The sequence below is a fragment of the Stegostoma tigrinum genome, chromosome 16, assembly GCF_030684315.1.
Source record: "Stegostoma tigrinum isolate sSteTig4 chromosome 16, sSteTig4.hap1, whole genome shotgun sequence".
Classification (NCBI taxonomy): Eukaryota; Metazoa; Chordata; class Chondrichthyes; order Orectolobiformes; family Stegostomatidae; genus Stegostoma; species Stegostoma tigrinum.
The window spans coordinates 9,609,343-9,621,979 of record NC_081369.1 but is presented as its reverse complement, the minus strand read 5'-3'; the positions used below and the strand labels follow the sequence as shown (position 1 = coordinate 9,621,979).

Genomic DNA, 12,637 nt, shown 5'->3' with positions numbered 1-12,637 from the left:
TTTAGCCAATATCTTTCTAGAGCATCCCCTCCCTAAACCATATCAGTCAACGTGATTGACTAGTTTCTGTTGCAAACATGCCGCCTGTAAGTATTTTGGATTACCTGGAATCACTTCATAAATTGGTTTCCTGTTCTCTTTGAGCTTATGTAAATTGCTCAGGCATGAGTAAATCTTCCTACATCGACTCTAGCAGAAATTAACATTATTTCAATAAATAGGATTTCACCATATTTTCCTTATTAGCATTATTGATATCATGCGATTGAATGGTGATTATTGAATGGTGAAAGACGAGTAAGTTGTTTCGGGATAGCTAAACTGCACTGAGGGGCATTAACCTCGCTGAAAATCAATAAACACCACCCTGATATATTCAACATTTGGACAACACCTTAACACAAAGAAGGTTAGGTGATCACTTACTTTGATCGTAAAGCAGAAAATTTGGGAGACAGATTTGTCGAATCAATTTTGTACTCATCGAGTCTAGAGGAAAAGTTGTGCTTTCCTTGGCAGCATAAAATAATTTGGATGTTACTCACACATTGCCCGTTCCGTCCCAGTTCTAATAAGGTTGACTAGAGAACGCAGAGTATACAGTTCGATCATGAAATTGACATCCCGTTCTAGGTTCATCGCAGATCAACGATTAGGAACTGAAGAGAAGCGGAGAGCAGCATAAAATCCAGCGAGCGCCAAGCCTGGGTGGTATGGAAGGAAGATTGCAGCATAGCAGATGCTGACATGGTGCTTAGTTTGCAGAGCTTAATATTAGGCTATAGTGTCATGTCAATGTTGGAAAGTCGTTTTTTTTTGCTTGAAATCAGCCGCATATTTGACCTGTTGCACTTCTGTGAAAGAATCCTGGTTACATCCAATGATGAATCATTCTATATCCTTGCGTATTAATTCGTATGATATAAAGAAACGTTTCCATAATCTTCTGATTGCTCAGTTTGCTTTGCTTCTTCTTAATTCGTTGACGGTGACGGATATTATTATGTATCATGTAAAAAGACTTTCAATTAAGGATAAGGGAATGCCATTTGTGTTTCTCCATGCGTTAGTGTTGGCTTTAAAGACAATCTGTAACATTATTGTACTGCATATCGCTGACACTATTATTGTCATCAATTCAGTCGACTAATTCTGTTGCCAACAAAGGGGTCTAAGCCAGGAGTGGAAACAAGCCGCCTGACACACAATATAGAACATAGAACATAGAACATAGAACAGTACAGCACAGACAGGCCCTTCAGCCCACAATGTTGTGCCGACCATTGATCCTCATGGATGCACCCTCAAATTTCTGTGACCATATGCATGTCCAGCAGTCTCTTAAATGACCCCAATGACCTTGCTTCCACAACTGCTGCTGGCAACGCATTCCATGCTCTCACAACTCTCTGCGTAAAGAACCTGCCTCTGACATCCCCTCTATACTTTCCACCAACCAGCTTAAAACTATGACCCCTCGTGCTAGCCATTTCTGCCCTGGGAAATAGTCTCTGGCTATCGACTCTATCTATGCCTCTCATTATCTTGTATACCTCAATTAGGTCCCCTCTCCTCCTCCTTTTCTCCAATGAAAAGAGACCGAGCTCAGTCAACCTCTCTTCATAAGATAAGCCCTCCAGTCCAGGCAGCATCCTGGTAAACCTCCTCTGAACCCTCTCCAAAGCATCCACATCTTTCCTATAATAGGGCGCCCAGAACTGGACGCAGTATTCCAAGTGCGGTCTAACCAAAGTTTTATAGAGCTGCAACAAGATCTCACGACTCTTAAACTCAATCCCCCTGTTAATGAAAGCCAAAACACCATATGCTTTCTTAACAACCCTGTCCACTTGGGTGGCCATTTTAAGGGATCTATGTATCTGCACACCAAGATCCCTCTGTTCCTCCACGCTGCCAAGAATCCTATCCTTAATCCTGTACTCAGCTTTCAAATTCGACCTTCCAAAATGCATCACCTCGCATTTATCCAGGTTGAACTCCATCTGCCACCTCTCAGCCCATCTCTGCATCCTGTCAATGTCCCGCTGCAGCCTACAACAGCCCTCTATACTGTCAACGACACCTCCGACCTTTGTGTCGTCTGCAAACTTGCTGACCCATCCTTCAATTCCCTCGTCCAAGTCATTAATAAAAATTACAAACAGTAGAGGCCCAAGGACAGAGCCCTGTGGAACCCCACTCACCACTGACTTCCAGGCAGAATATTTTCCTTCTACTACCACTCGCTGTCTTCTGTTGGCCAGCCAATTCTGTATCCAAGCAGCTAAGTTCCCCTGTATCCCATTCCTCCTGACCTTCTGAATGAGCCTTCCATGGGGAACCTTATCAAATGCCTTACTGAAGTCCATATACACCACATCCACAGCTTGACCCTCATCAACCTTACTAGTCACATCCTCAAAAAAACTCGATAAGGTTTGTAAGGCATGACCTACCCCTCACAAAGCCGTGTTGACTGTATTTGATCAAGCCATGCTCTTCCAGATGGTCATAAATCTTATCCCTCAGAATCCTTTCTAACACCTTGCAGACGACAGACGTGAGACTTACCGGTCTATAATTGCCTGGGATTTCCCTATTTCCTTTCTTGAAGAGAGGAATTACATTTGCCTCTCTCCAGTCCTCAGGTACGACTCCAGTGGAGAGCGAGGATGCAAAGATCTTCGCAAGTGGCGAAGCAATTGCATTTCTCGCTTCCCAAAGCAGCCGAGGACAAATCTGATCCGGGCCTGGCGACTTGTCAATCTTAATGTTTGACAAAATTTTCAGTACATCAGCTTCCTCTATCTCTATCCATTCCAGCATGCACACCTGCTCTTCAAAGGTTTCATTCACTACACAGGTCGTTTCTTTCGTAAAGACAGAAGCAAAAAACTCATTTAGGGCTTCCCCTACCTCCTCAGGCTCCACACACAAGTTCCCTATGCTATCCCTGATCGGCCCTACTCTTTCTTTGACCATTCTCTTATTCCTCACGTAAGTGTAAAATGCCTTTGTGTTTTCCCGGATTCCTTCTGCCAAGCCTTTCTCGTGCCCCCTCCTGGCTCTCCTCAGACCATTTTTGAGCTCCTTCCTTGCCTGCATGTAATCCTCTCTAGCTGAACTTGACCCTAGCTTCCTCCACCTTATGTAAGCTACCTTCTTCCTTTTCACTAGAAGCTCCACCGCTCTCGTCATCCAAGGTTCCTTTATCTTACCCCGTCTTGCCTGTCTCAGAGGGACATATTTACTCATCACTCCCAACAACTGTTCCTTAAACCATCTCCACTGGGAAAATCATTACAGGATCGTATGTGCGTTATTAAATGGCGACCACATGAATAGAAAGAGTTGTGGTCCCACAATGAGTCAATCAGATCATAGCTGACGAGTCATTTTAAAACTATTTGTGAATGTTCATGAACAATGGAGCATCTAACAGAAACAGAGGGGTGCGCAAACATGCTCGTTAATGATGCAAATACCAAAAAACCACTTCACGCCAAACTCCACAGGTATTCAAAGCAAAATTCCTAAAGAGCAACACAGCTAATTCGATTAATTACACACGATGTCAATGCATAATTGTCCATTCTGAATGCTTAAAATGCCCTGACAGTTCTTAGCTGTAGTAATGGAAATTTATGCTCTTGGTGACCACTTTTCAAACTGTTTTCCTACAGCTAGAAAAGCGGTAGCTACCTGATAAAATGTGTGAAATCGCCTGTTCATGACCTTAAAACAAAAATAGATGAACTCAAAAGTAAGAGATGGTAATTCAGCCATCCAAGGCATTCAACATGACCATTGGCTGATCATCCTAGTCACTGAATCCAAGTTGGCTGAATTCTCACTCTCTTCCCAACGCCTCCCTCAGCGTCTTTTTATACTTTTAGCCTGGAGAAATATCTCGAACTCATCCGTGCAAACAGTTAATATTTTGCCTAACCCACTTTCTTTGGCAGAGAATTCCATTGACTCACCACTCGAGATGTAGAAATCTTTCCTCATCTCAATCCTAAATGGCCTTCCCCACATCTCTCGTCTGTGATCCCTAGTTCTGGCTTCGCTGATCAATCGGAGCATCTTTCCTGCGCTTACTCTGTCCAGTTTTGTCAGATTTTTATGTAATCTCGCCTCATTCTTTCAAATTCCTGTGAATATAGTCCTTATCGATTCAATCTGTATGCATGTGTCAGTTATGCAATCCCAGGAGTTAGTCTGGAAACTGTGTTGCATTCCCCGTATTGCGAGGACAGGCTTTCTCAGAAACGGAGAACAAAATTCACACGAAACTCTTGGTTGGTCTCACCAAGACCCTGTACATTGTCAGTAAGACATCCCTGCTCCTCTATTTAAATCCACTTGCTTTGAAGGTCAACAAACTAGTCGCTTCTTCACGACCTGATGCAAATGCATGCTTGCTTTCAGTGACTAATGTACAAAGATACCCAAATCTCATTTCGTCATGCCCCTTCTCCTTGCCAATTGACAATTATTGAAATAATAATCTGAATTCCAGCTTTTGCTACTAAACTCATAACATCACATCGATCTACATTATACTTGATCTACCATGCATTTGCCCATTCACTTAGGTTATCCAAATCAAACTGAAGCATCGCTGCAAACATCTTGCATTTTACGCTCGCATCCAGCTTTGTGCGCGTCTGCAAACTTGCAGATATTACGTTTAGTTCCCTCATCCATGTTATAAATATGTCTTGTGAATAACTGGGACCCAAGCTGTGATCCCTGTGCTACCCCAAATAGCAACTGCCTGAAAACTCCAAAAATGATGAATGCATTGAAATTCTATGCTTCCTGTCTGCCAAACAGTGCTTTATTCACGTCAACGCTGTTAATCACACGGTACGATGATGAATTTGTTGCAACAGATCACTTTATTACACAAATTTGTCTGGTTGAAATTCATTGACAAACTTTCAAACGATTTATGATCTGTAACTATGTTACTTAACATACTTTATTCACAATATGAGCAGAGGCATTGTATCGAAAAATAGAACAATTCTTTGTTGGTGTTGCAGTGAAAGTTGGGATAAATGCGGAAATGTTAAGCACAAAATTTCTAATTTTGTATTGCCTTACGATTGAGCTATTTAACATTCAAATTTGCAATCAAAACATTATTTCTGACACAGAAATCCCAGCGTTCCTTACAAAACGTCCAAGACCTACAGTTTCCACTGCTGAGGCCAGTTCCCTCTGATGAAACCAGGGACAACGCTTTGACATAGTGGTAGGGACAGGAAGGAAACGAAATCCTGTGAAGGGAAATGAACAATGTGAATGTTGAGCAATGCCTTATGCTGACATCTTTGTCCTTCATGGTGAGATATCCTGACACATTTCCTTAGCCTCTCCATGCAAATATACTGGTGTGGATGGTCGATATCCTTATGGTTTAATATCCTGTCATTGTCAGAGATCAGGCAGTCTGCGGGTTTAAGATAATAAAATGTGAGGCTGGATGAACACAGCAGGCCCAGCAGCATCTCAGGAGCACAAAAGCTGACGTTTCGGGCCTAGACCCTTCATCAGAGAGGGGGGTGGGGAGCGGGTTCTGGAATAAATTGGGAGAGAGGGGGAGGCGGACCGAAGATGGAGAGAAAAGAAGATAGGTGGAGAGGAGAGTATAGGTGGGGAGGTAGGGAGGGGATAGGTCAATCCAGGGAAGATGGACAGGTCAAGGAGGTGGGATGAGGTTAGTAGGTAGGAGATGGAAGTGCGGCTTGGGTTGGGGGGAAGGGATGGGTGAGAGGAAGAACAGGTTAGGGAGGCAGAGACAGACGTCTGCAGGTCTAGGTCTTTTATCATTTAGGGGTATATGTACAATGTGGTTTCCATTTCAAAAGACTCATATCGGCATATTCATACAGTCCCCTCACTCACAGGTCGGGACACTATCTCCATGTGTTTCTTCACCATTATGCTTCACAATTCACGCATTACAATTTCAGCAAGATTGAAGACAACAGTGACGGATCTTTGCTCAGTGGCTTCCAGTCACCTCAACATGTGAGAACCCCAGAACATCCACTCTACTTTCCTGATCTCCCTTCTTTTGAAATTCCATCTGTTTTAAATTTCTATAAGTACCCACATAACCTGTCTACATGGGTTTGCACTATGCACCTCCTGCCCACCTTCATGCAACCCCACAATCTCAAGTTCCTTGGAACATGAGGTGACCATACCAGGTATGGTCTCACACTTCTCTTCCTTCATGCCATGGTGATCGTAACTGTGGACAAGCTATCCTCGTCCCTGAGTCCATTTATAAGCGTCCTTTAAACTATGCTGGCACAAAAAAACATTCAAACTTCCTTCCCTATTGTCAGTCTCCCTTTCTCCCATTGAGGCTGTAGCACCCAAACTACATAACTAGATTCCCGAGTTTCCTTCAAGTGGCTGCTGCCTCCCAAGTTATGTTGATGTGAACATAAAAACTAACGTAGGCTACTCTAAACTTCAAACGTGCTCTGCCATTGAATAAGATCACAGGAGATCTAATTTTATCCTCAATTCTACATTCCTGCATATTTTTGATAACCTTTCATCCCCTTGGTCATCAACAATATATCAGCCTTTACCTTAAAATGCTTTAAAATTCCGCATCCACTGCCTTTTAAGGAAAGGGATTCCAAAACTCACAATGGTAAGAACATAAGAACTAAAACCCAAAGCAAGAAATTCAGTCCCTCGATCCTGCTCCGCCATTTAAATCATACGTGACTGATTTCATCTCGGTGTCAACTGTACTTTCCTGAACGCTACCCATTACACCTTAACCGCCATTGACATTTTGTTTCCTCATACTTCTTTCTGTGGATGGATCTGAACCGAAAGCCCTGGACTAGTTGTGCCCATGTTGTTGAATGATTGCGTTTGCCTTCATCCATGGACTGATCCCGATGAAACTACAAGACTGACCATGCCCCAGTCCTTGGACTGCAACTCTGATCAACACCATTCTGATCAAATACCCGATCTTAGAGTCAGTTAGAGTGAAGTTGCAGGCTGCTCATGCCTTAATGTGCAAAGCGATCGTGAATGAATGATTGTTGCCGCCGTGGATTGTTTCTTCAAGATGTTGAGACACGGTTGCCTGCTGGCTGCACATGACGTCACTTTGGCACAGAAACTGCTGGAAAATGATGCAGGGTGAGACTGGTATAGCACGTTATATACACCAGGTTGCATGCCCCATGAATTAGGAATTGTTCACCTGCAAGACCAAGCAGCTTGGCTTTGAGCCTGTATTAATAGAAGGGAAAAGCATAGATTCTGAGAGGATACAAGAAACCGGAAACTAGAAGCGGAAGTCCTTAAGGGGCAGAGCCCTCCGCACGCAAAGCGTCTTTGCAACATACTTTCAACACACATCACCGATGCAATTCAAAACAACCATATGAGATTAAGCTGATATTAGAGTGATAGTTCATAACTATTCCTGTCTGATATACGACTGCAATGCCTATTTGCAGATAAGAGATTCTACAGGCCCGAAGTTCTAAGCAGAAAAGAATAAAAACGTGTCAGTCTATGTCTGAGCAGTATCTTCCGCATCCAAATTGTTATGGCTTGTTATTTCTTGTTTGTACTTAAATATTTTCTCTTACTCATTTTCGTCTTCCAGTCTGCAACGCAGCGTACTCTGTGCCTTCTTTGGGAATGTGGTACACCTCCGGCTTCACTGAACTATTCAGCATTAGTGTGGTGTACGTCACCGTATTACCGATTGCGTCTTGTGGGTCCTGTAAAAGCAGCATTTATAAATATTGGCAATGTGTCTTTTTACAAGATTTCTGCAAAGTGGTCATCAGAAGTACGCGCAAATAACTCTCAATATCTCACATAGTCAGTGTCAACAGAGGTGAATGTTCTCATCGACAGCGTGAACCGCCATATTATACTGATGACTTAAACTCTTCTGTTAGTCAGCCCTACCTCATTATTCATGTTTCTCTCTGTTTGAAATGTGTGTGTTGAAGCTGTTTTGTCTCTGCTGAAATGGACTGCAGAATATTGCACATCTTGAGCCACGGCAACCTGCAAGGACCAAAAAGAAAATATTTCATCGAGTTCCTATTTCATGTCTTCAACAATTCTTTCAAAAAGCACTGAACACTTTTAACCTGGGCACGAGATCACTAGCAGAATCCTCATTTCAGATTTATTCCCGTGCATACAAATATTAATGCACAGTGACTAGTATAACAAGCAAAGCTTCTTCACATTCACTCTGGAACATACTATTTTAGTGTCAAAAGGCAGCAGCATTGGACAGTAAATTTGTGTCCAAAACTAAAGAATGACTGAGTGATTTAAAGTGTTATTAGTTAGAAGCATTCTCATAGTTATAACGAGATTTTTAAAATCCAACTAAAATTCTTTATCAGTAACAATCTTGTACCAACAGTTTTTCAAACGTCATTGGATGAACACGTCCTTCAACAAACAATCATAAAATACTCTGACGTGATTAGTACATATTACTTCCATTTTTGCAATCGTTCAATTTATTGCAAACACCTACCAGGTTGAAGGAATGAACTTACCACTTTGTCACGATCATCCGGTTGCCTTGTGCATTCTTCTTTATCTATATATCAATAAAATTTAATTATATTGCATGATAGAAATATTAACCCAGTTTTCATATGGAAAACGAAGCTTTACATTTCTGATTCCAAGTGAAAAAGAGGCTTCGAATGCGCAGTTGAGGCACAACACAATGTTTATATTGCTAGCAGCAGAGCCAACAATATGGTATTGCATCGTTACCATGTGTTCTTAATCCTCCTGTTCTTCAAGGACCAACCATTCCTCGGCAGAACAATCAAATTGCCAATTTGGTGTTTGTCACGGCACATTTCATTAATTGCTTTGAACAGTACAGTTTTTATATTGGAACCTAATGCATCTGGAAATTAACGTGTTGATCACAAATGTGTGAACAATTCTGCCTTATGAACTGTATTTGGAGCAATCTGAGCGCGCTGAAAAATAAACCCATTGCATTTTCAATTTCAAATATTTTCTCTTTCCGTACTACTCCGCGCTACGCCCGTTTGTTATCCTTAGACTACAACTAGACCGAAGATCAAGAGAGTTGGCAGTCGACCTTACTTTTGTTAAACCGAAGTCCATGCCGCTTTGCAATTACAGCCATTAGCACAACCAGCGCAAATCCCACCATGATTGAAATTAGGGCCCATAAGACGACTGGAGTATTGCACTCCTCTGCAAAAGTAAGAGGACATTATTTTCTGACGATGTTTGAAAAAGTCTTGCTGTAGTTTCTTGCTTACAGTATAATGGTGTTTTCAATTGCACCGCGCTATTGAAGGGCAATGAGAAAGCTGAAGTGCCAAATATTATTTCAGTTGAATGTTGAAGTGACTTCTACTTCCAACAAACGCAAATTCTGAATCAATCTCAGAAATAGATTGTCTGTTCAAGGATGTAGAAAAATTGTTTTGGAAGTGTAGGCTTACATGATAGATTGATTCACTGTGGACCACAGTGTTGGGCTTCTTGACTTTTCTGACTTCTTAACATATGCCCTTTTGAAATTAGTGGCATGATTTCACTGCTGACTTCACCAACTTGAGAACCGGGGCAAATGGTTAAGAACCATGTACAAATAAATCGACGACACACTGCGTAGCAAAGGACTTTTATGGGGTAGATGTAATTAATTATTGTTTTGTGCGGTGACAAACTGCTGCCAAAGAGAGCAAATCGTTAATACATTAAATCTGACGCACTTTAGACAGTCGAGGCATCCCACAGGCCTTGTGGTATATGTGACATTGATCCCAACCAAACTCCCGTGGCCGGGTGGGAGATACCACTTGACAAGAGATAAAGTCTCAGAATTCTGCCCTGGACACAAACAATGGGGAATGCAGCGCTAGAAAGCAGAGCGAAACCAAATAAAACAATGTAGCCCACTGGCAACAGTACAAGAAAAGTAGGCACTAGTAGGAAGAAAGCATTTTTAACATGGAAATAATGACAATGAACGACGGCCAAAAAAGACAAAACATAAGAAACGGATAGAACAGCTCATTACTGAACATAACACTAACTCCATAAATAAAGGAATTTGGATGCCAGTAAAGTTTTGCCACTTTCGTAACTCACATTTCAACTTATTTTAATGCATTTAAAGGAGATATTTCCACGGAAGTATCGTGGATTAGCTCTATGAAATGCACGCATTGTGCGATGAATCTTGTTCATAATTAGCATAACTCGCCTTTTTGGAATCCGCCAAATGTGGAAATACTGTGGGTTACAACAGCAGGCGTCTTGAGGGAGATGTGAGATATTTCACAGGTATACTTGAGATTATTTGAGGGAGGATGAGGATCAAACAAAGAACTGGATACTTCATACAGTCCCTCACTGTTCTGCACCTTGCTCGTATTTATACCGACTGTAGTTTTCGTGCCGTTTTTATACCAGGCGAGGGTGAAATCCTCCGGATAAAATGCAGCTGTTTCACACAGAAGGGTCAAAGACACAAGTGAATTTTCTTCATGTAACTTGGGCGTAATTTTCAGTGGGACTGGAGCAACTGCAAGCAGAGATTGAACAAAGCCAAGTTACTGGAACAAATCAGAAATTGTTAAATTTGAGGCTGATTTACAGACGCTATGCATTCCTATAATTACAATGCTCAGAAGTGCAGTTTCTTCTCAACTTAATTTTATGTACAAACATTCAGTTAATTAAACAAATAGCTCTCCAGGCAGCGGCTTTTATCCATTTTTACTTGAATTATCAAATCCAATACTTGGCCTTCCTCGGCAGAACAAAACTACAAAATGCTTAGCAATGCTTATGTCGCATATTTGAATAAATTAATTAAATTGAGCTTGCGCACAAGAAAGGAACAAAGCAAATTGTGCTCGTCTGCCCTGGTGTTTTTTTTAAGCTCAAGTGCATAATGGCGGTGAAGTTGCAGATTGCCGATTACCCCAAGATCACTGCATCAGTCGGATTTCAAAAACAAGGCATTTCAATTGACAAAACACATTGAATCAGTTGAACCTTAAGTTCTGAGGAAGGGTCGCCGGACCCGAAACGTTAACTCTGTTTTGTCCTCCACAAATGCTGCCAGACCTGCTGACCTTTTCCAGCAAATTTGTTATTGCTACAGATTCTCTGCGTTGTTTTATTTATTCTAGGTCAGTGATTCAACCTACTTGTATCTGTCAAACTGTGTGTTTCTTTTGCATCGATTCCTTCACTCATGAAATAAGTTCATGTTGATTTTCAAATTATGACGTGAAATTAATGTGAGAATTAATTTCTAGAATCTTCAATCTCAGAAAAAATAATTGTCGGGCAGTCACACGACTTCAATAACATACCAGGGACTAAGAATTGTGGACGAATAGCCTGACAAAGCGGTTTCTTGTTGCCTATGTACATCGGAAGTTTTGTATATCGGCAAAAAGCACATAGTGTATAGGCTGTCTTTAGAATTACAGTGTAAATTGTTAATATTTATAAAAGCTTCAGTTTTCTACCGGTGATATTGATCGTCTAATTTTACTTTTTTTCAACGGAACTGAAATATCAAGGGTAGGTTCCTGTATAAATGATAACTGGACACGATTTAACCGCGAATATTGGTGAAATCAGCGATCAGGAAATATCTTGTTATTTCAAATTATTTCAGACAGCGTCGCTCTCACTTACCACGCACAAATAGCTGGGACGGGGTTCCGCTTCTTTGACCGATTCCTTGGTAATTCACCGTGCAGTGATAATGTCCAGAATCTTGGATATCAACGCGCAGCAAGCTAAGGAACGCTGTTGCTTCATTTTCAAATCCAAATTGTTGTCTACCACTGGCTTCAATCTGAACACGTTCATTCCCAACCTGCTTCCACCAAATTACATTTGGCTTTGAACTTTGCTGACAAATTGAGAATGTACAGTAGAAGGTAATGTCTTCCCGTCTGTTCGCAGCTGCTCTTTTAGGTATTTGAGTAACCCTAAAACAAGTGTGGTCCGCAGCTGTCAGAAACAAAATAAAACATAGTTAACTGTCGTATTCGGCATAAAGATAGGAGAGTTAAGTTCTTAACAAGATAGATGAATTAAGATTATTTAATGGAAGGAGGAGCTGCATCGAAAGTCTTTAATGAATTAAAGCAGTTCTGTGAATCAAAAACCAAAGTACCAGCAAGAATAAACTCGAGTAGTGTCAGGCAGAAAAAAATCATCCTCGCTGGCATTATTAATGATGGTTTGTTCTAACCACGCTGTGCAGCTACGCGCTTTAGTAACTGCTAAGACGGGTTTCCAGTTTGCTCACTGTATCAGATACGTGGCAATGACGTTTAACATCCTGTGAGTGCGGTCGATAATTTGAGTCTCGTATGGTCAAAGCTATTTTGCAGTTTCTGTGTGTATGTCACGTCTGAAATCGTGTTTATCAAGTAATGCAAAAGAGCAAAAGACATTTGATTTTCAAATGCAGAGTTAACTAACGCTGCTAATGCCCATATTCTTTCTAAACGCAGGTAGATCTGGCTCCATCACTGTTTTAATGAGGACATCCAGGTCTTGACCACAGATGTTGATCACG

At 41.4% G+C, this 12,637-nt stretch overlaps 1 protein-coding gene across 1 annotated transcript; it reads right to left on the bottom strand.

Annotated features, from left to right (window-relative positions):
- Positions 1–5,011: 5,011 nt before the first annotated feature.
- On the bottom strand, positions 5,012–12,332 carry LOC125460061 (HLA class II histocompatibility antigen, DRB1 beta chain-like). The gene is made up of 8 exons (XM_059651540.1): positions 12,230–12,332; positions 11,743–12,063; positions 10,292–10,612; positions 9,157–9,270; positions 8,586–8,629; positions 7,975–8,076; positions 7,647–7,781; positions 5,012–5,461 (listed from the first exon to the last, which is right to left on the bottom strand). The coding sequence occupies exons 1-7, from the start codon at positions 12,282–12,284 to the stop codon at positions 7,647–7,649; spliced, it is 1,092 nt and encodes a 363-aa protein (XP_059507523.1). The 5' UTR covers positions 12,285–12,332; the 3' UTR covers positions 5,012–5,461.
- Positions 12,333–12,637: the final 305 nt, after the last annotated feature.

Coding starts and splice junctions, on each gene's coding strand:
- LOC125460061 (XM_059651540.1), bottom strand. CDS start 12,284: ATGCCAGCGAGGATGATTTTTTTCTGCCTGACACTACTCGAGTTTATT. Junction 8,630..9,156: donor TGGACTTCGGTTTAACAAAA/GTAAGGTCGACT, acceptor ATTGATATATAG/ATAAAGAAGAATGCACAAGG. Junction 7,782..7,974: donor AGAGAAACATGAATAATGAG/GTAGGGCTGACT, acceptor CTGCTTTTACAG/GACCCACAAGACGCAATCGG.